The sequence below is a fragment of the Boleophthalmus pectinirostris genome, unplaced genomic scaffold, assembly GCF_026225935.1.
Source record: "Boleophthalmus pectinirostris isolate CB_2022bp ecotype Guang Dong unplaced genomic scaffold, ASM2622593v1 HiC_scaffold_9, whole genome shotgun sequence".
Classification (NCBI taxonomy): Eukaryota; Metazoa; Chordata; class Actinopteri; order Gobiiformes; family Gobiidae; genus Boleophthalmus; species Boleophthalmus pectinirostris.
Window position 1 is genome coordinate 15,212,266 of NW_026571541.1, and position 26,717 is coordinate 15,238,982.

At 38.1% G+C, this 26,717-nt stretch overlaps 1 protein-coding gene across 1 annotated transcript in view; it reads right to left on the reverse strand.

Annotated features, from left to right (window-relative positions):
• Positions 1-928: 928 nt before the first annotated feature.
• The window catches only part of rtn4rl1b (reticulon 4 receptor-like 1b), a 139,237-nt gene continuing 113,448 nt past the window's right edge, over positions 929-26,717 (reverse strand). The window contains exons 2-3 of the mRNA XM_055147695.1: positions 3,316-3,767; positions 929-2,415 (exon numbers count right to left, since the gene is read on the reverse strand). Coding sequence (XP_055003670.1) covers positions 1,549-2,415; positions 3,316-3,767 — 1,319 coding nt within the window. The 3' untranslated portion in view covers positions 929-1,548. The remainder of the gene's footprint in view (positions 2,416-3,315; positions 3,768-26,717) is intronic.

Consider the following 26,717-nt stretch of genomic DNA (forward strand, 5'->3'; position numbering starts at 1 on the left):
ATCACCCAGTAATGAAGCACTAATAAAGACTCAGACAGGAGCAGTAGACATAAGAAGATATAGATTTTAATATCTTTATAAACATTTTAGTCATGTTGGTCTTTGATGATAACTACAGAAACAACTCATTGGTGACAACAAAAGAATCTGAAGGCATACAATTGAACAAAGAAGGAAATTATGTGAGGTATGGGGCCTGTGCATTAACAAAGAATGGCTCTAAAAATATATTATGAAAAATATGCAAATTAACAAACCACCAGATAATCCAAAATCATAGACTCCTGGGGACAGTCGGAGCAGTTTAAACCCTGTTATCATCAATATTGTTTTTCTCATAGGTATACAGTAAATGATTTATATCCACTGCACAGTCCTCTTTTCTGTAATGTTTGTAGTTCTCATTTCTTAAGTGTACGGGAGGCACAAAAGCTGCAGATCCCGTTGTGTCCCTCTCTGCATTGTCTCCCTCAATACATCCAGAGCGATTGTCTTGGTCCTGGATGACAAATATCCATGGAAAATCGCATCATTTTTATAAAGAGGGTTATTCTCAGTAGTCCCAGCAGGAGTCCCCACACTCCAGTCATATCTGTAATGTTTTATTGATCTCACAAGTCTTTTTAACACATTGTTCTTTTGGGTTCTTCTCAGAGGAAGGGATGCCCCAAATTGCAGTGGGGTCTGTCCAGCACAACCTCACTGTCAAAAGAGCCCAATCTGCACCCTTGGGACCACTAAGGCTCCAATTGCACCCTGCAGTGGCGTACAGCATCCACGTTTAGGTCCATTTATTGTCTTAAAAATCAAACAACATCTGACACAAGATATAGACAGATTCTTTGATGTTCACAGCTTGTATTCCCAGAGACGTTTTTTTTTATTTTTCAGAGCAAATGAAAATGTCAGTGCTGTCATGGCGGAACAATTAGCAGCTTATTATCAAGATGCACATAATAAGAAATGGAAATGAACACAATAATGCAGAAAGCTGAGTTATATGGCAATTATAGTTGACACAAAACTCTAAAAAAAAGAACAACAACATTAACCCTCCTTTGTACTGGACACATTCGTATGTCAAAATTCGTGTGTATGAAAATTTGTGTTGCATTGACATTGCTGCCACATTTTCCTGATATGACTTGGCATTCTGAGTTGATAGTCTCAAACAAATATGGACAAAACCAAGTAAAAACACAACAAAAAGGCAACTAGCTTTTAACTTTCAATCCGTCACTGTCTATTGTGGGACTTATTCTCCTATCCCTCGCCCCATTCACTTTAACCACATTTTTCCAATTCTTTATAGAGTATGACAAAGATGGATGTTGAATCATTCTGGCTTAGTGGCAGTGCAAGCTTGTTCTCGAACTTCCCTAGTCCCTTACATTGTGCTGTGAATCTTCTTTTTGTTCATCGCCCCCTACAGGACATTTACACACATAACCACACACACACACAGAAGTTACGCAAGCCTGTATGCCGGAGCCGTAGCGCAGGGTCTGACTGTGTGTGTGAGAGCTGAGTTCCCAAACCCTTTGAAGGTCAGCGAACAAAGTCAGTGCTTGTTGTTACCAAAGCAACTGAAAGGGCGTAGACATATAGTATTGACTGGGATAAGGTCGCCCTATTGTTGGCTTGCAGAACCCCGCTAGGAGGCCGTACAGTGGTCCGAGGGGTGCACTTTTGCTTCCTCCGTGTTACAGTTCCATCTGGAAGCGTGTGATCATGTTTTCCTCCTTCTGTCATATCTGAAGAATCATCCTTGTCGGCCATGACCTCCTTGGAATGGTGCACTTCGTTGTCTCCCTTCCCCTTGCTCACCCGACTGCGAGGTTTGGTGCAGTTTCGCGTGCGTCCTGGTCGGGGTGAATGCCCGTTATTCCCAGAGTGGCCCACAACTCCACGATTCATGGATGGGTTGACCGTTCCAGACATATTATTAGTCTGGGCTCTGGACTCGGATGGAGAACAGTTGGGAAAATCCTCTTTGCGAAGTTCTTTTAAATCTTTTCCAATCATGTTTGATGGCGTCTGGCAACCTACAGTGGATGTGGAGCCCCGAAAACGTTTTAGCCATTCCCATAGGGACACAGCCTTGCAGTCACATGACCAGGGGTTGTCATTAAGCCGAAGATATTCCAGGCCGGGAAGCATGTCCAAGCACTGTCCAGATAGCTGTACCAGGGAGTTGTTGAACAGGTAGAGGGTGGTGAGGCGTTTTAAGTCGTGAAAGGCCAAGCGGTCTACCCACTCAATCTGGTTTTGGTGCAGGAGCAGACGGTCCAGAGCCCGCAGACCCCTGAAGGTGTTCTGGTTTAGGCTCCACAGATGATTCCCATGGAGGAACAGATGGCTCAGGTTGTGGAGGTCCCTGAACGTATCATCAGGGAGGGAGTTTAAGTGGTTATCCTAAGGTGGGAGACAGAAGTACACAGAGTGGTAAGGTTAGAACGCATTAAGAAACTAATATGTGCTGTGCTGTGCTGACTCAGAAATAATGTGAATTATGATTGGGCTGTATCTTATTACACTTGGGAATCAATATGGTGAGTTTTCATTGTAGCAAATTAAAGGTCCTATACCTGTTATTTTCCCATGCATCAAAATTTGCCCCACACAAACTTGCCTCAGTACAGATATATTGTATAAGCAGCTCTTGAAATCAAAATATGTCTGCTATGTGGTATTGGCTGTCTGCGAGTAATTATAAATAATTTTGTTTGTCTGATTATCAGGGAGTGCATGTTAGCATGCTAGTTGATGTTAGCTTTACTGCAGTAGTTGGATACATAAACTCATCACAGTGTAAATTAACAATGTTTTTCATGTTTTTAAGATAATAAAACTCCTTTAGTGCCTTTAAGCAAACATCATTATTACATATTGGTATTTTTTGTATTTTTTATGACATTCAGTTTCCATTTGTACAAGATCTTTTTGTGCCTTCGATTGACATGATGAAGTAGGATTCCATGGGGGGCATAATTACAGTAATATAACGCCCTCATGAGCTGTTAAATCTATTCTTACATTATAGTTGATAGTTATCCAAAAGGGACACATTAAAATTTGGAATTTGTCATGAAGTGACATAATCCAATCTAGGTTTATTTGTAAAGCACATTTTATAAACAGGGTAGTTTCCAAAGTGCTAACAGCAATATAAAAAAGCTCCAAAAGTCTAAAAGTCAGCAGGAGGTTAGAATGATGTATTACATGTCTATTTTCTGCAGTTGTGTGGCAGCATCGAATACATGTTTCTACTGTAAACTGCTGTGTACTGTGTTGAAAGTTTCAAAAACCCCATACCTGCAAATACAGATACTGCAAGTTTCTGAGGCCTTGGAAAATGTTACTGGGGAGAGAGCTGAGCCCACAGCGGTACAAGTGCAGCGCGTTGAGCCGACTCAGCCCGTGGAAGGTGTCCTCGGCCAGGGAGCGCAGGTGCCTGTTGTCCCCCAGGTCCAGCTCCTCCAGCAGGGTGAAGCCGTGGAAAGTGGATGGCGCGATGTGTGTGATGTTGTTCGAGTAAATCCAAAGAGTTACAGTGTTAGTGCTGAAGAGTTTAGGGCCTAAACTCTGGATTTTATTGTTTTGCAGAAAGATGCGTTCACTGTCCGGAGGGATGCCTGCAGGGACCGTCAGGAAATTGTGTGCCTGGCAGGAGACGGTGCTGGGGGTGGTGTAGCAGATGCAGTTTCGGGGGCAAGACCAGGAGAAGTCGAGCCCACACAAAACCAGCAGGAACTCCAGCCCACAGCCTGCAAGCACAAAAACGGACAGGTGAGTCTTACTTACGCTCCACTCTTCACCCGTGGTTTGTAAAAATGTCAAACTGAGAAACAGAAAAACACACAGCACAGTTGGTGAGTTTTGTATACTTTTGATCTAAATGCATTTTGCTCTGCCACTAGGAACTTGAACCATGCTGTCTTGAATCAAAATAGGATAAAAAAAAAAATAGGAATAAAAATGGCTTCGGATGCATGCTCACATGCTACTAATGAGAAATAATGTTTTTTATTACAAAAATATGATCAGCAACCTGCTATGTCTTTCAATGTAACTTTCAGTAACTTTTTTCTGTCCTACAAGTTTAATTTCCGCTTGCTTCATTCACCGCATATTTCAGTGTCACTATTTGCAGTCAGAATCCACCACATGTTTATTGAATTGAGCAAACAATAACACCTGCTTCAAGAAGTCACAAGATGTTTCTATGAGGCTGATGAAATCCTTTGTGCTACATTTTAGTCATGCCAGGCATACGCAGCTTTTCTACAAAATTATGATTTCCAATATTCAAGCACCTTGGGGAGATTTGCTATTAACACTCCAATCCATGATTCAGCTGGCATGTCTTTGCAGTTGAGTAGAAGCGGTGATGGTCTTTTTGCGTGTCACTAAATGAGCCGTGGAATGTGTATTTAAACTTTGTTGAGCCGGAAATTGGCGCTATGGTTCCATGCACACCAGAAATGGAAACTTAAAGGGACTTATCCAAAATTCATCACTAATCTATCCATCTCAAACATCATGAAAGATAAATCTGATATGCTCCAGCCCACTTCAGCTCATTAAGCACTTATGGCAGGTTTTCATGTTCTTGTAATTATTGCTTGGTTTAGTTGAATAGTACTTGTGGTAAGTTTTTATCATAGATTTACATCAGTAGTAGTAAGTATCATTTTGTGGAAAAAAAAGTTGATTAGAAAAGTATAAAAATACAGGAAATATCTCTGAGTTCTAAAATGGAATCGCTCTACCTCTGTTAAGGAAAGCTTAGTCTAAAATGCATGGAAAATGTAAGCGCAAAGAAGATATTTTCTGGCAGTTTAAACCTTAATTTAAAAAAAATCTGTTGTCATTTATTTTTATGAATGTAATTATAACTTTTATGTAATCTAGACAAGTTATAGTGCTTGGTAACATTTCTGTTGCTTGGTAAAAGTTTTAGAATCCTCTCTACGTATATCATATCTGCTGCCCGTGTCCAACCAGGAAACAAAATTATATAACTTCAAAATGTTAACTGTTTTAGCAGGGAAATGACTAGTCTAACCTTTCATATGCACTTTAATTTATTATTCACAACTTAGTGGAGGTCTGATTCACCACCTCCAATCAATACACCTCACTTGCTTTCTACACTCACTGTAATCCTTCTGCTTTTCTGATGGAATTTTGGGGTTACGAATTACAGACTACCAGCATTTTGGGGGCGAGTGGGACTTAAGCTGTGGCGTTCAGTGTCTGACTTGACTGACCTTTAGCTGTAATTCTCGATGTCTAGGTGCAGCATGGAGCGTGAACTGGAGAGCGCCTACCCTACCACACATCTAATCCTATTTGTTAAGGCTCAACACCGGGCCACAATAGAAACGCATCCTGCTGCAGAGGAATGTGTCCAGTAAATGATGTGATTGTTCACGCTTAAGCACAGCCCAGAGAGGAAGGAGCAGGGAGAGGTCGAAGTACAAAGTGACATGAAAATACAGCGGCGCATGCTTTGAATTAGGGCTTTATTTTTAACAGCTATGTGAGGATGCGGTGTTTTTAGCGCATTAGCGTCTACTTCAGGTCTGCCACACTGTAATAGCTAAAAGCGAGGAGCACAGAGCAAGGCAATTTATTTCAATCTTTATCTCGGCTGGCTTTTGTTACCTAGACATATCAGAAATGGCAACCTCCTGACTGAACAAATGGGTTCAACCATTTGCAGCGCCTCTGGGAAATAAAGATGTTGTGGAATTTATAAAACAAAAATCACAAGACATGACAAAGTACATTTTGTAGTTGCTATTTAAAAAACATTTGCAATGACGCAGAGCCCACAGTCAGAGTGAGTTTTGTGATTGTTTCATTTGGTGTCAGTTCACATAGGGGTGACCTTCAAGAAAAGGAACAAATTGAATATTTTTCTTTTATGTTTTATCTGATTTTAATCCAATATTGCCTTCTAATGCCTTACCAGCAGGACATTTTATTATTCATGGATTGTATCTTGGGTCAGCTCTGAAATAATTACACTTTTTAAGGTCTTAAAGTATTTTCATTACCACCTTTACTCAGGCATGTCTTTGGTAGAACATAAGCCTGTAGCAAAGACAATCATAGAAATGAATACAAGGATAACAAGGAAAAGTGGAGAATGGGAACGCTGAGAAAAGAGACTAGCTAATTATGTGGGACACATATGAAATCACCTTTTGCTGAGAAGTTTGATCCAAAAATTAATTTTATATGAAAATCACTATATATAAAGTTCTGATTGACTGAATGATTAATTGACAACAAATGAAACTCTTCATTGTAAAACAAAACAGTCAAACTTAGAACTACTAGGAAGAAACAAATCCAAAAAGAACCTTAATAAATGATCAATTCCAGATGTCCTTAATCAACTACCTAATCTACTACCACTAGCATTCAAAGTATTTGCATTTATAACTACCCCCATCAACATGTTAATTTATTAAGTTAGCAAAGACAGTCAATATAATTTGGGGATATCAGTTTATTTGAGCTGAACTAAATCATGCTTGACAGTGTTGCTCAAAGAAACAATGTCTTCTTGGATAAATATTTTAAGTAGGGGAGCAGGAGATGCTGAGGATCATGCTGAGATGACTCATATATTTCCATATGCATGCCAACAATGTGTCAGGGGAGACACAGCCCCACCCACTTCTTATCTGTGCATAGGCATGTGTGCTCTGTCAAACAACTGTGAAATTGGACCTCTGTGCTGATTCCATCTCTGCTGCTGTCACTTGTAATCAGGAGAATGTGCATGTATTCACAATGCATGTAAGGCACACTTATGGAGTTTGAGGCAAGTACACAATGCCAGACGGATGAGCATTAAGAGTTGAATCACTTTTGTTTGCCACAATACAGCCACCGGCGCAAAGCAAGGGAAAGAGAAATGAAAACATAAGAAACTAATGTGTCATACGTCCATTGTATGCTCCCACAAAAAGGCCATTCAGCTCAAATTGTATCTTATAAAAAATTGTGGACACGAGCAGAGCCATATATGCCAGTCTGAAAGAGTCTAAAAGATGATGTATTATTACAGCTGATTCAGGGCTGGGCTGTGAATTAACTCTCTCATCAAGGTTTTCACCCCAACACTTTACCCCCACTGCTTACTGATTAAAATTACCATTGTAGTTTAAGAAAATACCACGTTTTACTTGTAAGTCATTCATCGAGTCCTCCTTTCTTAGGGATTTAAAAAAGATAATAGATAAATAAATGAATAAAAAAGGACGACTTAGGGTCCCCAGACAATGAGCGAAGTCTGTACAGAATATGAATGAAACAAAGTTCACCCTGGATTTGCCCTCATGAATAACACATGTGTGCTAATGGGGGTTCATCTGTGCTGCTAGCTCACTCTGTCCACTGTTACAACGCACAAACTCCCTGCCTCTCACTGCCTCGGCAAGTGCTGTTATGTTGCTGTTTTTGCATCAACATGACATTAAATACTCCAAATGTGTTTACATATGACAAGTCTGCAGCCTTAATGGCCTTTTAACTGGGTATTAAAGGGCCCATATTGCGCTATTTTCTGATCTATGTTATGTTGTTTTCTCATCACAAACATATCTAGAGTTATGTTTTATTTCATTCACACATGCTTAAACAGACAAACACTAGATATTTAGGCTGAGTTCTTCTCACAAACAGAAAACACTCTGTTCCAAATTGTGATGTCATGTGGTAACACATGAAGTGCTCCACTGGGTTTTTAAATGCCATACACCTTTACTAGTATTCATTTGGATTCATTTGGATAATTTAAGACCTGAAACTGTTGAGCTAAAGGTAAAATATAGCTGCTAATTTGAACACTACCACTGCATGACATCACAAGGTAGAAGAGCATTTTGAGATTTGGAGATAACAAAGGCTCACTCAAACGTGTGTGACTGAAACAAAAGACAACTCCATGTCTGTTTTGAGGACATTCTAGCATAGTTTAAAGCAGTGTTTCCCAAACTTTTTTTTTCTATGGACCCATATTTTAAAAGTCACAAAACTTTGCCCCCCTAGTCAATAGACATTATATGTAAATCACAAAATAAAGGTGGATTTGACCATTATTGAACATTAATAAGGATATTTTATTGTTGACTGAGTTATTGTGTCTCGCTGAACAATTAGTATTACTCAAGTCATTGAACTAGCAGTAAAAGGGATCCATAAGTCGCCTATCTGGACATTAAATGTAGCCCATTTCTTTTTCTTTCAACATTCAGAAGGAGAGTGCAACACACATATCAGTATCAGAACTGTATATTGCAGACCAACATGCAAATTGTGACAAGGCGACCCAAAAAATCTCTTGCGATCACAACCCAGTCTTTGGGAAACAAATTTTGCATAATATAGGACCTTTAATATTGGCCTACAGAATGCTGTGATGCCATCTGAAACCCATCAATAACTGGAAAATGCCAAAAGTCCAGCCAAATATAGGAACTAGAGTTATGGAAACCTACTAATCTACACACATGCAAGCTCTCGAAATGTATACAGAGAACATGGTAAAGCATATTTATAAGTGAAAACTCCAGTTTAACGCCATGCTTTTTCCTTTCTTTGGCTGTGCATATAAAATAATTGGTCGAGTAATAAAAAAATTTGGTTGACTATGACACTATCAAGGGATCTATCATCTAATCGCCTAAAGGACATTTTTGTATTGCACTGAATAACATAATGAATTCTTGTCATTTATTAAATCTGCTATATATTTTCCCCCTGTTTAATTGGTTCATTTTTGCATATCGTTGTGCTCTTGTTATCTTTTCATTCAACACAAAAGTCATAATTCAGGCCGGGTAGTCGCCGTGAATAAAAATTTTACTTATTTGCAATTTTGAAAAGAGGTAATACATGGTTGAAATCACCAATGTGTTTATCCTTTTTATTTAACTGGTCTCTGACTCTGATCTCCCTAACAATACACAGTGAATCAGCTTTCCTTCTTACTGTCAACTCACTCACAAATACAAACTCACTGCCACAAGAATGTTCCACAATATGGCTTTAAAGTGCCCATATTACACTATTTAATAAAAAACTAAACTCTGTTCTAATGTAATTTCCTCATCACAAACATACCTGGAGTTGTGTTTTGTTTAATTCAGACATGTTTAACACGCAAACCTGCACACTTAGGTTGAGTTCTGTGTTGTGATGACATGTGGTAATAGAGGAATATTTTGTAGAGTTAGTTAACTTTTTTCTTTGCTACATAATTCCATATATCTGCTTCATATATTTGATGTTTTCTGTGTCTGAAATGTAGAAAGAGGGTAAAAAGCCAAAAAAAAAAAAAAAAAGAAAAAAATAAGTCAACAAAAAAAAAGTTCCTCCCTTTTTTGCCCAAACTGCATAGTCACCAGAAGCTGCCAGTATCTCAGACCATCCAGCCCTGATTCTGCTGATACACTCTTTTCTAACAACTTGGTGCAGAATGTTATGGATTTTGTCTCATTTTCTGGCGTTGCCACGGTGATACTGCCACATAAGGGCTGTGGAATAGTAGCAAGAAATGCTGAGATCCCAGAGGCTATATCTCCAATTTCTGACTACATTATTAGATTTATGAGGTAGGAACTTTGAAAGAAATCCTAATTTTAGATGCAATTTGGTTATTTCTCACTCTTTTTTAATAATGGAATGTAGATTTCTGAACTTTTGGGAAACTTTTCATAGAATTATATTGTTTTTCCCATTTTCATTGCCTTGTGTGAGCCATGGAGCTGCACAATATACTATTTATATTTATTTTTGTGACTCTGAGGTGGAAAGAAACCATAAATATACTTGAGAAAGAGCCAGCAACAGGAGCAATCTGATGTAACCTGTACAGTTTGACTAAAAGCTTAAAAAGAACCAAGCGACAGAGAAGTTGAGAAAAGCTGTGAGTAGCAGCAGTGTTTCTTTCTCGAGATCTAAAAATACCTGCACCGCACTGCTCCATATGGAGGCCTGAGAATAAACTGTGAGGGGCGTGTGCTTGAATGACACTTCTGATAGATCACATCAAAATACATCATACACAACTTAAATGTGATATGCAAATGTAACTGTTATCACTAAGCAGGACTTAAAGGGGCACTGTGTAACTTTTCTGGTAGAGATTTCACCACTTGCTTGTGTCTATGAGGGTGTTGCTTAGAATGTTGCAGAATATGGGATTGAAGCTATACATCTCTGAAGACAAGATGGTGCCATCAGGTACACGGTTTTCATTCTTGTGAAAAAAATAGATACATACTGTAAATGTCATGGAACATTCCAGCAATAACATCTTCATGGATACATTTCAACATTAATACCTTTTTGAACACTATAAGCCTCCATAGTTTATATTATACTATACTATACTATAGTATACTATATAGTATACTATACTATACTATACTACTATACTATACTATACTATACATGTATAAATAAATAATGTATGTATATAGATAAATAGATATAGAGATATATAGATATATAGATCTATAGCTATAGATCTATATAGCATATGTAACCTATGTAATCTTCAAATATGTATGTATGTACTTATATAACTGGAGCATCATTATTGGCTGGTTTTCTTTATACCATATAAATAGATCACCTGTGGCTGATTATCTTATTCTCATCATTGTTTTGTCTTGATACAGTTTTTCAATGCATCTTCGAACAAACAAACAATAGGAATTGTGTCAGTAGAATAAAATGTATATAAATGTAGAAGTGTAATGTTCAGTGCACACAGACTGAGATTCAAGTTTGGGTCGGTTCAGATTTGCGATGCACCAGCTTTTTTAGTTCAGTTACCAATAGCGATAGCTTCATTTCCTGATACCCAATATCAACCAACACCAATGCAGATATAGTAAGACTACTCCAAATGTGTTATGCAGCTGATATTTATTTTTCACATAACTACTCAACATCTTTGTATAAATACAAATTCAAATATTCTGGGACTTTCAGGGTCAGCTATGACCAGTAAATAATATTATTACATCAATTTATATGCCCATATATATTATATGAAGCCAATATCCAATGCAGCAGATTCTTCAGTACTGGTGTCAATATTCTATATTAGTACTGGATTAGTGCATCCCTACTTCAGATGCAAGTTGTTCTGCACAGTTCATAAATAATGAATGACCAAAACACCATGTTATAACTTGATAATGTGAGCTAGTAAAATGTCTGTGCTCTAAACCCATTGTTGTATTGTTGATGGGCTGAGTACTATGGGTGACAGAAGCATACTTTGGGTAGTGCAGCTTTCATTAGAAGCCATGAACGCCTAGTTATTACACTTGATTCACTCTCATCTGCTTGTTTACGTGCTCTTCCCAGCGTTCTGTGGCCATATGGCTCCTACGCGCAAATACAACAAATGTTCCAAGGCACAATGGCCAAATAACTGTGGGGAGCAACACTATCAAGCACCAGGCACCACTGCACCATCGATCACTACCGCACAAAGCCAAATGATTCAAATATATTACGCTCCCTATGGCGGCATCGCTCTATACTGTGTTAACCAAACTAATGCTTCTGCCAAACTCATATGAATCATTCTACACAAGGCCTCATAGTTCACACACCATAGCCCCATTAAAGAGATAGAGAGGAGTCATTATATGGTTGACGTTTCCATAGGTAAAGCATGTGGCTAATGATGATCTTGTTTTACAGCTAGTGCCAGTTTCTCAGTACAAATAAAGTAGCTACAAAGGAGCTGTACAATCTCTGTGCTATCCCCAAGCTTGGAGAGATGGAGAGGGGTGTTGAAAGATTAAAGAAACAGATCAGTCAGTGGACTCTCTGTAAGGGGAAACTCAAACTGTGAAATCATCGTTTGGTTCTTTCAACATTTAAGTATTTCTTTTGCAATTGTTTAAAAAGTAGGATTTTGTGCATTGTAAACAACTCCAGAAGCGATAACTTTTGAGATAAGACTGCACTATAAACTGATAAATTAATACAAGAACGCATTTCAGAATATGTTTGTAAAGGTCTAAACTACAGGTACAACTAGTATTTTCCATAAAAAGACAGGGTGTTTGTTCTTTGCAGAGGACATGCTATTATTTCAATATTTTACAGTCTTTACAAATTGTGATTTGATAATAACAATTGTGAACAAATTGTGATATGGTGTGAGTGTTTTTATGGTAGTTTGGAACCTAAAATGTTGTAACTGCATTATATAAGATTTTCTTTCAAAAAAAAATCTACTCTGGCTAGCTTTTATTGATGCATTTACCACAAATCTGTGTTCCAAAATTGAAATGCATTTTAGATTGCTATCCAACACCTTTTTGATTTGAGAACATTTTATGAAAGCAAAATCCTTCAACACATTTCTTAACGCTCCCTCTCTTTGATATTGAGTTTGAGCATCTCTTTGTTCGTGGTACACTCCTGAATAACTGAATAAACAACCATACCAAAACAAAAGCTGCCAATGCCCATGCTCTCCTGACATCTCAGCCCAGAGCAGATGGGGTGAGGTGGGTAAGGTCCATTGGTCTGGGCAGCCGACCGGGCTGCTGTCAGTCTGTTTGGCCTGTCCAGTTGCAGCCCCTTGTTAAGTCATATACATGTATTTCAATGACAGAGAGCAACCCGGCTTGTCATTATGTGTCTGTTTTGGAGTGACAGTGAGTGGGGCTGATGTGGTGACAGAAAGCAGACACAGAGAAAGAAACGCCGATGTTCAGTCCATTCAAACCAAAGAGATTAAATCAAGCGAAATTGTCAAAACATGTCTTATGGTTTCCCCACACTTCTGTTAGGCTGGACAAGTTTTATGGGACTTGTGTCAGTGTGAGGCAGCCACATGAAGAATTGGACTGAGAGGTTGAATCAGTGCAGCTCCAGGCCTTTTCAATATCCCTCTGAAATGAACCAAACAAACAGCGTTTTTATATTGAGTTAAAAAATCAACACACACACTCAAAGCTGTCATAGAAAAGGTAAGGCTGGTATTTCTGAGCAATTATGTGTCATGGCTTTCTGATCAGTATAATAATGTGTTCAGGTAACCTACAATTTATGTCAATCTGCATCCTATTTTAACTCTCATGGTACACAGGGCTGCTAGCTCTAACTCTTATCTTTGTTAGGCCCCCGTTTGCCATGATTCATCTATTCAAATGAACTTTATTAAGGAGTTATTATTTTCAAGAGATGGTTATAGTATCAATTAAATTTCAAGTATGCTAACTCGAGTGTCTCAAAACATCAAATATATTGTGGCTAATAGGTAAGAACTGGATCTGCACATAGAACAAACAAATCCCACTTTGATGTTTGGTGTCACCGTTGCACAGTGTATAATGTGTTTGCATCATGTAGGTTGGTCCTACAGTCTAGTTAGCATCAAAATTATATTAACTTCTTCAAAGGGCCTGTATTACACTGTTTTCTGATCAACGCTGTTATAATTTCCTCATCGCAAACATACCTGGAGTTGTGTTTTGTTACATTCGCACATGGTTAACACATAAACCCTGCATATTTAGGCTGAGTTTTTCTCTAAAAATGAAACTGCAGTAATACGTAATACAGGAAGTGCTCCACCGTGCTTTTAAATTATATACACCTTCACTAGAATCATTTGGATGGCTTCCACTCTGGAATTACACAAAAGTTAAAAAGTAGCTTTTAACTTGGAAAAATACCACTAGATGACATTACAAGGTGCAACAGAGCATTTTGAGTTTGGGAGATGAGGACTAATACTTACCCAAACATGTGTGAATGAAACAAATCACTACTCCAGGAAAGTTTTTGAGGAGGTAACAACATTCTAAGATAACTAAAGCTCACAAGAATACATTTTGTGTAATATAAGACTTCCATTGGATATTATGGTATAAACACAAGTACCAATCTACTACCAAAAAGACAACAAAGAGATAAGAATGGCATCAGTATAATCAATAATTATGAACTATTATTGACAGTAGATAGGTACAGACAGAGACAGACTACATGCCCTGTGTTATGGTACACGTTACTAAAAGCTTTTTGATGAATGATTAACTATGGTTTAAAGATGCATGGCTCCTGTGTTAGAAGCCATCAGGTCAGTATAGCTCCATATACCTGCAGAGAACGGTGGTGTTTTTCAGCAGAGCATTTCCTGGTCGTCCTTACATGATTCCACTTAAAACAAACAAGATGCGTCTCCTCTGTGCACGCAGCTGCTACCTCTCGCATACAACCTCATCTGGCCCAGATTCGACAGATCAATTATTCATACCAGGTGAGTCTTTGGTGCTTATACACATACTGGTTTTCAGCAGGGCTAAGCTAATGGCTTCAAAGAGGCACAGAGAAAAGTGAAATCGGGCAGAAAAAGCCGTGCATGGGAACAACGGTGGACCATACTCATCAGCTCAGACGGTGGACTGACCAGGAGACAAGGAGGACATGTGGAGGAGAAGACCACGCTCAAAGAGCCCCTGGGGAGAACACTGCATGTACCACAAATACACCAAGTAAACGCCTCACCTGCCCAGTCACTGCAGGCACATGTGCTGCTACAGTCGCCCATTAATCATTCACAAGCTGCTTGAACTAAGTACACAGGGCCGATTAGAGGGAAAGAACCTGCAGCAAGCACACATCTGAACATGAATCTATACACACTACAAGCCCCATCAGGCGTCCTTTATTTGAACCTGCTCCCATGCTGCTGAGATACTCCCCTGTGCTCTCACACATGGACTGTAATCTGACCTCAAAAGACAAACATTGATCTTGAAGATGTGTTTTGAAGGTAGCCATCTTTTATGTACAAAGATCAGATTTTTCTGCCAACAAAAATCAAAGGCACTTCATACCAGTTTGTCATAAGAGAAAAGTGTGCCTGCACTATCAGAACTTCAGAAGAGAAACAGAATACTACAGTAATCATTCGAAAGAGTAAAATTATAGTATATCGATTAATTTATGCCAAAAGAATTGGGTGAATAAAGTCTTAATTAAGGCTTGGCAGTTATTCTAATTGTACTTGAGATCAGAATTCAGTTATGTTTATTCGCCAAAGTCCAGTGATCCTATTAGTAAAAGCATGTGCTTTGGAGAAGAGTTTGGACTTTGGAGGAGAAAATTGGGCTATTTCTGTGTTAAATTGCACTAATTACTTTTTTGTTCACAAAATCAACAAAAACAATTTTAATTTGTTTTTAAAAAGAAAAAAATTTAATCTGAATGAGAAACAATTGTGTGGCTTTTTTCCTTCATTTCTATGTAACTTTTCTGGTGGAGGGTTCGTTAGTCTCCATGGAGATATTGTTGGTCAAGAATCCACAGTATTGCATTAAATATATCTATCTCCATGGAAACAAAAAGCGACAGCAACAAGCCAAGTCACACATCAGATCTGTGGAGATGTGACCCTGTTTGTATTTTTTTAAGCAATAAAACACCACATTTTAATAATAGCAATAATAATAATAATGATAATAATAATAATAATTGCAAGATAGAAGTTTAATACTACTGTGAAACATTTCAGGCAAAGCAATAATCAGATGGCACACGCTCCACCAGAAAAGTTACACAATGCACCTTTATTTGAACCTGTTGCTAAGAAGAGGTGTTCGTTTATCTCCTCATACATGAAAGTATGAAGAACACAATCACATCTATGCACCCAGGGCTGAGACATCTGAGGTCAGCCCTCTCGTATCATCTCAATAACAGTGCATACATATTCCAGGCAAGTGTCCTGGCACAACCCAACCATACCAGTGTTTCTCATGAAGAAAGAAAGCATGAGGTAACAGAATACAAATAAGCAGAAGAAAGGAGCATGAGCAACCTTGATCTTATGACTCTAATCCGTTTCCCTTTCATTAGGAGTACCTTTGCACACCCTCAGAGCATGTACATTGATCCAAGTCTAATGTCAATTCATTAACAGAGCTTGGCCTTGGCAGAAATATTAATCAGAACAAACCCCTCTCCCCTCAACACGCAAATAATGTCGACTGCACTCTTTTCAGCGTGAGAAAAGACAATATTTGTGAGACAGTGTGGGACTGTACTCATTCAGTTGTTTAGTCTGTTAATCAGCTGATGGTGCCTTAGTCGACAAAATATTCAAGTTTTTTTTTAAATTAGTGAAGTAGCTACTTGGAAGAATGATGAAACCTGTTCACTCTAAAAAAACAAAAAAACAAAACAAACAAACAAACAAACAAACAAACAAAAACTACACAAAAAATAGATTCTGTCCAGTTCACAGAATAAATTTTCTATTAGTTTTATAATTAAGTAAGGATTTATAAGCACAAGAGCAGAAAGGAGAATGCATGGAGTGACTTATTTGGAGTTTTAGGAGTGACCAGACACTGATGGAGATACTTCGCTGTATACATAAATGATTTTAGAGAAGATCCTTATCATTTTTAGAGCTTTGACCATCACCACACCCCATTTTACTCAATTAATCATTGCACACCACATGTCCTTAATCTACCACATTTATCTTTAGACCATTACAGCTCTAATGAATACACATCTTATTGCTTGCTTTCAGATGACATCGCAGCATTCTACAGGTCAATAATATTTAATACAGATGGGGGAACTGCAGATTTTTGTTGTATTATAGCATGGTCTTGAGTCTAGTAAGTAACAGAAATGATCAGGTTCCGTACTTGGGAGTTTACCTTTCTGATATTTCTTAGCAAAGTACAATATAATCAATAGGAAAAATTTGCCCCCTATTTGGAAGTATGACATCATCACACTCTTGAATCAGAAAACTGCCAAATTATAGAAAGAATGCAACTGTGCACTCCTCGGCCATAGCCTGGTAACAAAAACGTATGATATTATTCATTCTTTTCACTGTGGTATGACTTAAATCACTGCTCTCTTTGTCTTACTGAACCCACTTGTTTAGTCTGGACCAGGAGCAAAAATAGCCCATTGAATCGTCTTTAATTCGTTTGAGGGAGAGACGGAGGAGCAGCAGGCTACCACTTCTATAAATGTGTCCAGATTGTCTTTGGCGTGTGTCTGTGCCTCTTTGGAACCTGTCCCTCTCCCATTCTCCACTCGCACCTCTCCGTAAGCTGTCCCCTCTACGTTTAATTGATTCTGTTGTTTCTCTTAAACTACAAAGCAGGAGGCCTTCGTTGCATACAACAGAGCCACTGTCTAGTTGCGATTAAAGAAAAAAGCACGTCTGGCTGTTTGAGATACAATAGAAGCTTATAGGATTTGAGCATTCTCTGAAAAGAGCTGCAACCACACCAAAACATCAACTTCACAGTGTGTAGTCAACAAACCTGGAAAACAGTATACAGTTTGTTTGCCAGACGTGATTGTTTAGTACATAACAAGTGATGTGAGACTTGTGACAAATAACTTTTAAGCAAATTTGCCCCAGCCTGTCGCTATATTGGTTGTAGCAGCTAACGTGAATAAACATTAACTCCAGAAGAAATTCACACTCTTCTGACTACTGCTGTCATGACACAAAAATGTCAAAATCGATCAATACCAGAAAAAGACCTGATACTTGATACGGATTAGGAAACCATAATGATGATTAGAAACTCCTTTGTTTTTCATCAACTCAAAATGAGAGACATTTATTCAGTTATTATCATATGGTCCTCTGCTAGATCTGATATGGATCACAAGCATTTTAAACTGCAGGAATTTCAGTACAGATGCTTGTTCAAATGAGCATCTAGTTTTGACATTTTATTTATCCAAATCCAAGCATCGACTTTAGTGACTACCCTAGTTCTGACTGGATTATTATACCGTGAAAAGTATTAAGCCTAATTATCTAATAGTAGTAGCACTTAAATAAAGTTAAACAAAATGAGCACAGATTAACCAGCCCCACTACCATACACAAAGCTTGTACACTTCCCCCTCTACCTACGCATTCCTCTCATAGTCTCACATTTGTCAGTGCGGCAAAAGTGTCTTTTTATAGTGGGGAAAATTCCCTTTAAAGGATTGCAGACATTGGTTTCCACAGGGAATGCAGCCTGAGCAGGGAGCTGGGCCCATCCTCACTCGGAGAGGAGAACATCAAGTGTTGGCTGATTTGCTTCATAACTTTGTATGGTGCCATTTCACAGCCCTGAGAGGCTTTCTAATGACGGAGCTCCATCTCTTTTATGTTCGATCATCTTGGCCCTTCTATCTTGTTCAACACATCTGTCTGCAGGAAAGGAGTGTGCCGATCTCACACAATAATCTCCCTGACTGCTTTACTGCAAAATGTTCAGGTGTAAGGATGTTTTGATCAACAAAGGAAAATACTTGGGGTGAGGAGAGAAAATTCTGAATTCTGTTGAAAATGTGTTTTGAACAGGATGTCCATGAACAAGAGTGCCATGGAACAAGCCACTTTTGCAATTTGTCGACACCAAATCTTGAAATTTGCCATGTTAACAAAATCAAATTAGAGAAAGTGAGAATGCCTCAATAAATCACAATGAAAAAAGTTTCCTCCAATGTTTTATTTCCCTTTCTTTGATCTGAACTGGCCCTATTTCACCTTTTCAATTCTTAACCAGAGTCCTTGTAATTAAAACTGATAATGAAATGCCAGTCGAGAATCACTTTATTTGTTGTAGCTGCTCAGGCATTACCAGAGGATCTTCCTGCTCATGGAGCTGTGTGAAATTGTACATGCAAATTACATGCTTCGCCATTTGAAACACACTAACTCCGGTGCCTTCTTCATTTACATATGAATAATGCTATCAAGAAATTACCACTACTTGGCATGGAAGACCAAATGAAAGAAGTGAAATCTTCTACTGCTTGTCTTGTGTGGGTCCTGTAGCAGTGTAATATAGAACTATTTAAAGCTGCGTTACCCAAATTTTATTTAGATCTATGAAAATAGTTCCTAGCTTTCACAATCCCTTTGACACATGTTTTTTCAAGCATTTACACAGCTTTAGAACAACTTTTTTCAAATGCAAAATGAAGCAGGGGTGGACAGCCATCCCTTGGTCAATCATAACTCTTACTTCCGTCTTTGACTGACTAATTGTGTACCTTCAAATTGGACATACATAGTTTCATAATGCTCTCTGTTCTTTCTCTTTGTTTCTAATCTGTCTCACCTCACTGGTTTGACAATAATGAGCTACACAGAAAGAATCACTTTGGCAAACTGTGACATGTTTGAGTTTGGTCTTTATCCATTAGCTGTTCTCATGGCTGACTGGGGCCCGGGTTAACCTCTGCAGACTCAGCGCGGACACAACCGGGGGTGGGGGCAGGGGAGGGGGTGATAGTGGTTTGGGGGAGGGAAGGGGGTGACACGTCAAGCCCCGTCTGAGCGACTGAGGGCACGGAGCTGTGAAGATAATAGCCCCAGTGCGGAGATATGCAAGGTGGGCTTTACGAGGCTGAAGCAGTCTGCTGTGAAGGAGCCCCCAAGCACCCACACGAGCCATCATCACAAACTTATTCACTCGCACTCTCTGAATGTATGCAATCACCGGCTGCTTATAATGTAGATTTTCAGGTGATGAGATGGTGGCAGCATCTAATGAACTTAAGTTGGAAGGAAAAAAAATACATATGAGAAGAAAAAGTCATTCTGCAGATGGCTGCAATTCTCTGAAGAAAAAAATTAAAATAAAAGAAAATGCTTGCAGTAAGATTTGCAATTATCCATGGGTATCAGATAAAAACGTTTGTATCATGTAAAATTTATCTATCTTTTTAATGGTCAAAAATCTCATAACAGTAGTATAGTGCCTATGATAGTATTTGAACTTTGCAGTTGTACTTTGAAGCATTATTTTATTAGTGGCAAACTTTACACTTTATATTTTTCGCATGGTTTATTTAAATGTGTTGCGTTGATATGGAATGACAGGATTTCTGCTTTAAACAGGTACTTCTCCTCAATAATAACACTTGATGCCACTGAGTCAGGTAGAAGTAGAATTGGTTCATTGGATTTCCTTTGCTGAAAGTGAGTCACCAACTATTTTAATAAAATCCTTTTAACTCATTTCTATTTTGGGTTATTTTCTGGGTTCTTGTCTCTTGAGTCACATTTGGCACAGAGCACAGCCTCTTCCTCCTCCTCCTCCTCCTTCTTCTCCTCCTTCTTCTCCTTCTCCTCCTCCTCCTCATCCTCTTCTTCCTCCTCCTCCTCCTCCTCTTCCTCCTTGTCCTCACAGATCTGGTTTGTGTACAGTCCACTGGTCCCACAGGCCCCAGAGCTGCGTGCTCCTGATGGCCTCTAAATCTGCCTCCTGGCGCTGTCAGATTTGCACCAAATGGTGACAAGGTCTCACTGACAGTCTCTCATTGGCTCAGAGACTCTGTTGTTGGCTTAACTGAACCCCCAAGACTAAACTATGTCTAAATTCTACTTCTACTACTAACAATTTTAGTGCATTCATTGCACTATGCAACTTTTATCCAGCTTTTGTTCCTTAGTATAGTATTAAAACTAATCATTTCCATGGAGAAAAGCATGCTGGGCCATTGCGCTTATACAGATCAGGTCTATAAAGAGACTCATTATATGAATGTTTGTTTAAGGTATTTTTAACAATAAAACAGCAATAGCAAACTAGATAAAGTTTAATATCATACTTTGGAACATTCAAGGTAAAGCAACAATATCTTGCTCAGCAGACCCTCCACCAGAAAATGTACATGACACTCCTTTAAATAAACAGAGACTTAAACACTAAAGTCTGTGTTATAACTCATCTAAGACTAAATTACTGCTTAACCAGCATTTAACCAATGCAGGAGAGGGAGAAGCCTAAAATGATCAGATGAAGTCAAAAGACTAATTGTATTGTCAGCTATAGGATCCTGACTCCCTCTCCTCTCTGCTCTGATTTCTTGTGTAAACAGAGTCCTCAGCCCGGTCCATCTCCGCGTCCTTGACTTCTCTTGTTGTTTTGAAGCAGGAGGGGAGTGGCTGCAGGAGTCATGTTTCATCAGACAGCCATCCAGACATCTCCTTTTGTCTGCTGCTGTTATACCAGCAGATTCCAGGAGCTCTTTCAGCTTTTTCAACTTTTTGTATATCACTTTATTAATCTGGTCATTCTGTTGATTATTTTGAACTACTGGGAAAGCAACATTAACTTATTAAGTTCTAGTAAAGTTCAAGTAAAGATAAAGCTAAATATTAACTCATGAATGTCAGAAATTCATTTAAAAAGTTTTGCACTATATGTAGTAGCAAAATTTAACCTGTGACTTTTCTGGTAAAAGTCACCTGCTACACCACCTGCTTGGCTAAAAGAAGATGTTATCCTTCACTTTCATGTCCCCATGGAGATAGCTAAGTTTAATGCCATCCTGTGTACAATAGCATATATGCAGACAAGCAGATGTCAAACCAACCTACAGAAAAGTTACACATGGTGCACATTTTTAACTTTATATTACATAAACTTGACTGTAGACTTATTTATAGCCCTCCAGCTCTTTGTAAGTGGATCAGTTATGTGTGCCAAAGTCTGATCACAGCACATGAGCTGGTGCCAGAGAACACTCGTCTTTCTTCTGCAGCAGCACATCTTAGATAATAAAGTGCGAACACCTGAATCCCCACATCCCCAAGTCCCTACTTCATATACAAAGACCTGATGATGAACTGAGCAGGTACTGTATTCCCTTCACAGCAGCTCTACTTCATTCTCATATTACCATTCTTACTGAGCGTACTGCTACAAGATAGATTTCTACACACTTTTGAAGCACTACTGTATCAAACCGACTGCGTTTCTCAAAGGTATCTTTATGGTGAAATATATCGGTGGTTAAAATGCAAAACTGTGATTGTTAGAATCTTTGTACTCTATTTTTTATAATTTTAGGTTACTCTCTACATGCCGTGCCTTTGTTCCACCTTGTGATGTCATGCGGCAGTAAAGGAAGTCATCCACTGTGTTTTTAAACTCCATGCACCTTCACTAAATTCATTTGGATAATTTTAGCTCTGGAATTGGCACTCTCTACTGAACTAAAAATAAATGTAGCTGTTAACTTGAAAACATTACAAGGTGGAACAGAACATTTTGAGCTTTGGAAATATACATAAACTAATAATGAAGGATTACCCAAACATGTGTGAATGTAACAAAACACAACTCCAGGTATGTTTTTGATGAGATAACATCATAAAGCACCTTTAAAAATAATAATGTGAAGATGATGTGTGAGATTGTTTTGGGAGAATCCTGTCCTACTCTTTGTAAGCAGAAAAAACACAGAGATACATTAGCCAAAGTCATTAAAAAAGTCAACAAAAAAAGCTATGAAGCATCCTCATCCTTAATAGCTGAATGACTATCTTGGTAAACCTGTTTATCAGAGCAAACGGCTGGAGAAGAGCATCTTAAATCTTATACTATACAAAATCCCTAGCTCTATATTTGGCTGCTTTTAACTGTTCAGATGACAATGTCAGTGAGGCCATTCTTCAGAATTCAGCACATTGTACATAAATAGTTAATATGTTCACTTTAGTCGATTTTTCTCAATGTTTTAGTTTTGGTTTGTTTAAAATCACATTCATAAGCAGTGTCATGTTTTTCTTGAGCCAACTGTCAGAAATCAGACATCCCAGCTGCCACTTTGGGCTTCAGCTGAAATGTGAGAGAAAGGCCTAACAACACCAATGCAGCAGTGCTATTACGCAAACAGAAAAAGAAGAAGAAGAAAAAGAAAAAAAAACAAAAACATGCCGCATCAGAATTATATAAACGTCTGTATTTATCTTGATATTTGTGGCAGAAAAAAGGAGCTGAGAAAACTTCAGGGAGTTTATTTCATTTTAGAAGAAAAATTATTTCCTCTAAAGTCTGGGACAATCTCTGGGTTTGATGTGCATTAAAGTTCTATGGGAATTTGTGCAGTAGATCGCTCCAGTTAGAACCGCCAAATCACAAAATGAAAGCAGTTTATTTTCCAAAATAGCTGGAGTTGAGTGAGATGAGACAGTGCACACTAAACCTTTAAAAGCAAAGCAGTGCATTGTGGGGATTTTTAGAAGCGCACCTGTCTCTGGAAGCCCGATATGGAACAGACAGCAAGAGGTCCTTCACTCCCATTGAGATCGAGTCCTTTCAGCAAAAGATGAGTTTTCCAACTTCAAATAAATTGTGTCTGTTTGTTGTTTCAGATGTGGATATAAAATTTTTGGACTTCCTGTTGGAAGTGGTTAAAATAATAATAGAATTATCAATATTGTTTTGAAAATATACAGTTAAACATTTTGTATATTGTTAAAAAAAAATAATAATAATATAAATTTTAAAATTGATAATCTTACAAAAAACAGGTATAAACAGATATTTCTAAGTCTATTCACTTTTGTCGGCTTTAAACACATTAAAGCACATTTAAAGACACATTTTACCTAATTTCTGTAGGATTAAGGGCTAAAATATGATATTATACATCTTTGTGAATATCGCCTACACCCTATGCATGTTGATTTCCTTCAGTACAGAGGAAGCTGTAAGCAATAAGTAATCACTGATCACAAAGTGTCTCTTTTTTGTATAATCATGGCCTACTAGCAAGAGACTTGTTTTTGTTACAGGACAGCACAGTTAGTCAGACTACAGACATACAATAAATGCACAGATATCTTACTATAATGGTCCCTAAAGAACAATTCTTTCTCAGCAATTAACACCTTTAGAGCAGCTTCCAAGGGCTTTTGGGAGCAGTGCAGGCTGTGACTGAGTAGCGGAGCTCTCCAGGGTCCTGAACCAGAGCCATTATTATGAACAAAGCTGTGTACTCTTTACTGTGCTGCATTTTAAACAGTGCTTTAAAGACTAACATCAGAAAGGATATGCAAACTCCACAGGAAAAAATGTGATTGATATGATGAGAGAGCATAGGTCAACCCTCAGGAATCCTTAGGAGCAGATGTGTAGCCAGAGTTTAAAAACACCAAATCAATCACTCTGCTTCTACTGCTAAAATATTTAAGGCCGACTTCTCCTTGACAAGTTTGCTCTTTTACTTGGTGCCATTAATCCCAAAGTGCTGCACTCTGCTGCTGTTGTACGAGTTTAAATGGAGATGTTGGAGCTACTGTGTCCAGTACTGCTTGTCGCCATGATGACTCAGAGGTGTCTCTTTTCATGACTATATTCCATCTGTCCCTCCTTTGAGTCTGTCTGTCTGCCTTCACACATACGCTGCTCAGACTGGGTCTATCCACACTATATGACCAAATGTAGTTCTGGACATAGTAATCACATTTAGTGACGTTATATAAAGCTCTTTCTTTAGATTGCACTGTCCACATGTGCATATGGTATTATAGACATGTTATAGACCTCATCATTGACAACCTGCTCAGGTTCCAAAAGTACATTTTCCATTCATTTGTCTCACTGACTTTTCGAAAATTCTAATATTAGAGTTCAGAGACATTGCAGATGCTAAGCAGCTACGTGATAAATGCAAGATTCTGTGACTTTTTTTTATAACTTTGCAGTTTATAAAGTTTCATAAACAGATTTTAAATTAAATTATAGGTCTTCTAGTCATTAGTTACCACGTAGCTGATTATCCCCAAGCAAGCTCTCGAACTTTTAGTATTATTATTATTATTATTATTTTTTTTTAGAAAGTCTATGAGAAAAATAAAAATAGGAAATTTAGTTCTGAAACTACTGAACTACTTGTACTACAAAAGAGGCACAGTACAACTAGTTTGGAAACATATTTTATACTTGATGACCTTCAATTCTTAACCTGTCTAAATAGCATATCTTAAAATTCTAGTTGCTATTTGTGGTTATTTTTAAGCTGTATAAAATGCCTAACATACCACACTGTCATATTCTAAAATAAAGTATTTGGCAGATTTCCAGGTGTGAATGACAGAGATCACATTATCTTGATTTGAAAACCTCAGATGCTAAAGTAGCATAATTATGCTTCATTTAAAACTAGCAGCACCAAAACTGATATTTTCAGCTTTTATGGAAGGATCAAACCACTTGACATTGAGGTAATGAAGTCATAACCATTTTAAAAATGGCCCATCTGTTGCAATATTATGCATGGTTTGGTACAGGTTTTTATGGATAATGAGTACTTATTCCAACCCTGAGTGTATTGGGTCATTATATTTGGGTTATTTCCCAGTGAGAGCAGCAGGGGAGGGACAACGGCCCAGAGACTCTGTTATTGAGTGACATATTGCACTTTTACCAAATATCTCCATTTGTTCAGCTCAATGACTGTGACAAAAACAATATGTCACTTCTACAGCTTATTCAGGTTATTCAGTAACGCAGTCACATTGACTTTAGGAAATATGCGCCATTAGAATAAGCCATTTTTATAGACTGCATGATTATTGTTATCAGAAGAGGAAAAGAGAAAGCGATTCATTTTTGTCAGCAGTGCCCACCCCGAGTGTAACTGGAGTAAAATTTCAAAATGTGACACTGCATAATGACTCCCTGACAGACAGTCTGAATATTCCATTAGAAGCATGGCCGTTTTAACATCAGCTTCATGGGAACACCATTTTGTGTCATTTTGTCAAATAAACACGCCAGCCTCCACGGTCAGATTTGTCATATAATCAATAAATATTTCATGGCGACTCAGGGACTTGAAATGAAATCAAAACAGCAAAGAGGATCACAGCACCCGAAAATCCCTGGCAGGGCTGTAGTGAAATATGGCATGTGGTTCAGTTTAATGGGATGTGCACTTTCTCCTCTTCAGCGCCTGAGTTTGATTGACTTTGCTATGGTGGAATCCCGCACTGTAATTAGCAGTAATTGCATGTTTGCCCGTCTATGGCTGTTTACATGCGTTGTGTTTAATTTTAGCTTAGTTCATTAAATGATTCCCAGCTCTCACTTATTTGAGAGCTGGTATAATTACAGTGATTGTCAATGGAGGCAAAACGCAGAGGATCACAGACACTTTTACTATCGTGCACATGAAAGGCTAGTGTTATGACTGCAGGAGAGCTAGAGCCATTTGATCTGTAGGAGTGTTTAAAACAGTTTTAAGAGGAAGGCGATGAACAAAAGAAGAGCTATTGATTGACAAATATCAACAATGAAAAGAAAAGGAGAAAGTGTTCTGTACCCAATGCATGTGTTTTATACTGAAGAAGCAGAATTTAAGGGAAAAGTGAAGAGGTTGTGTCAAGACTGACCCTAGCTTGTAAATTAGTGTTTCTTATATTCAGTTTTCAAACTAACCAAAGAAAAATATCTGGCTTTCTGAGTACCTTCAAATCGAAATAAGTTCTACAAAAGAGCTATATCAAGTTTACTACAAGACAAATAAGTAAGATCCAAACCAAATGAGGAGAAAAATGTGAACAACATTTAATCCAAATTAAAGACTAGAACTGCAGAGGAGTAGGTAGTAATAGTGGTAGTACTTTAGGGTTAAAAGTAATTTCATATAATGACTTACCAAATTGACATTTTTGAGGGTGATTTTGTGGGTGAACTAAGCCTTTCCTTCCCTTATCTCAAAATTTAATAATGAAATACTTGTTAAAAAAAACAAAAAATAAATTAACAATTAGTGTTGAAGCAAAGAATTTGTCTTTGCACAAACTTTTCCCTCTTGGTTTTGATCAAAGTCCAAATGGTGTCCCTATAATGAGCTCGTGTAGTGAA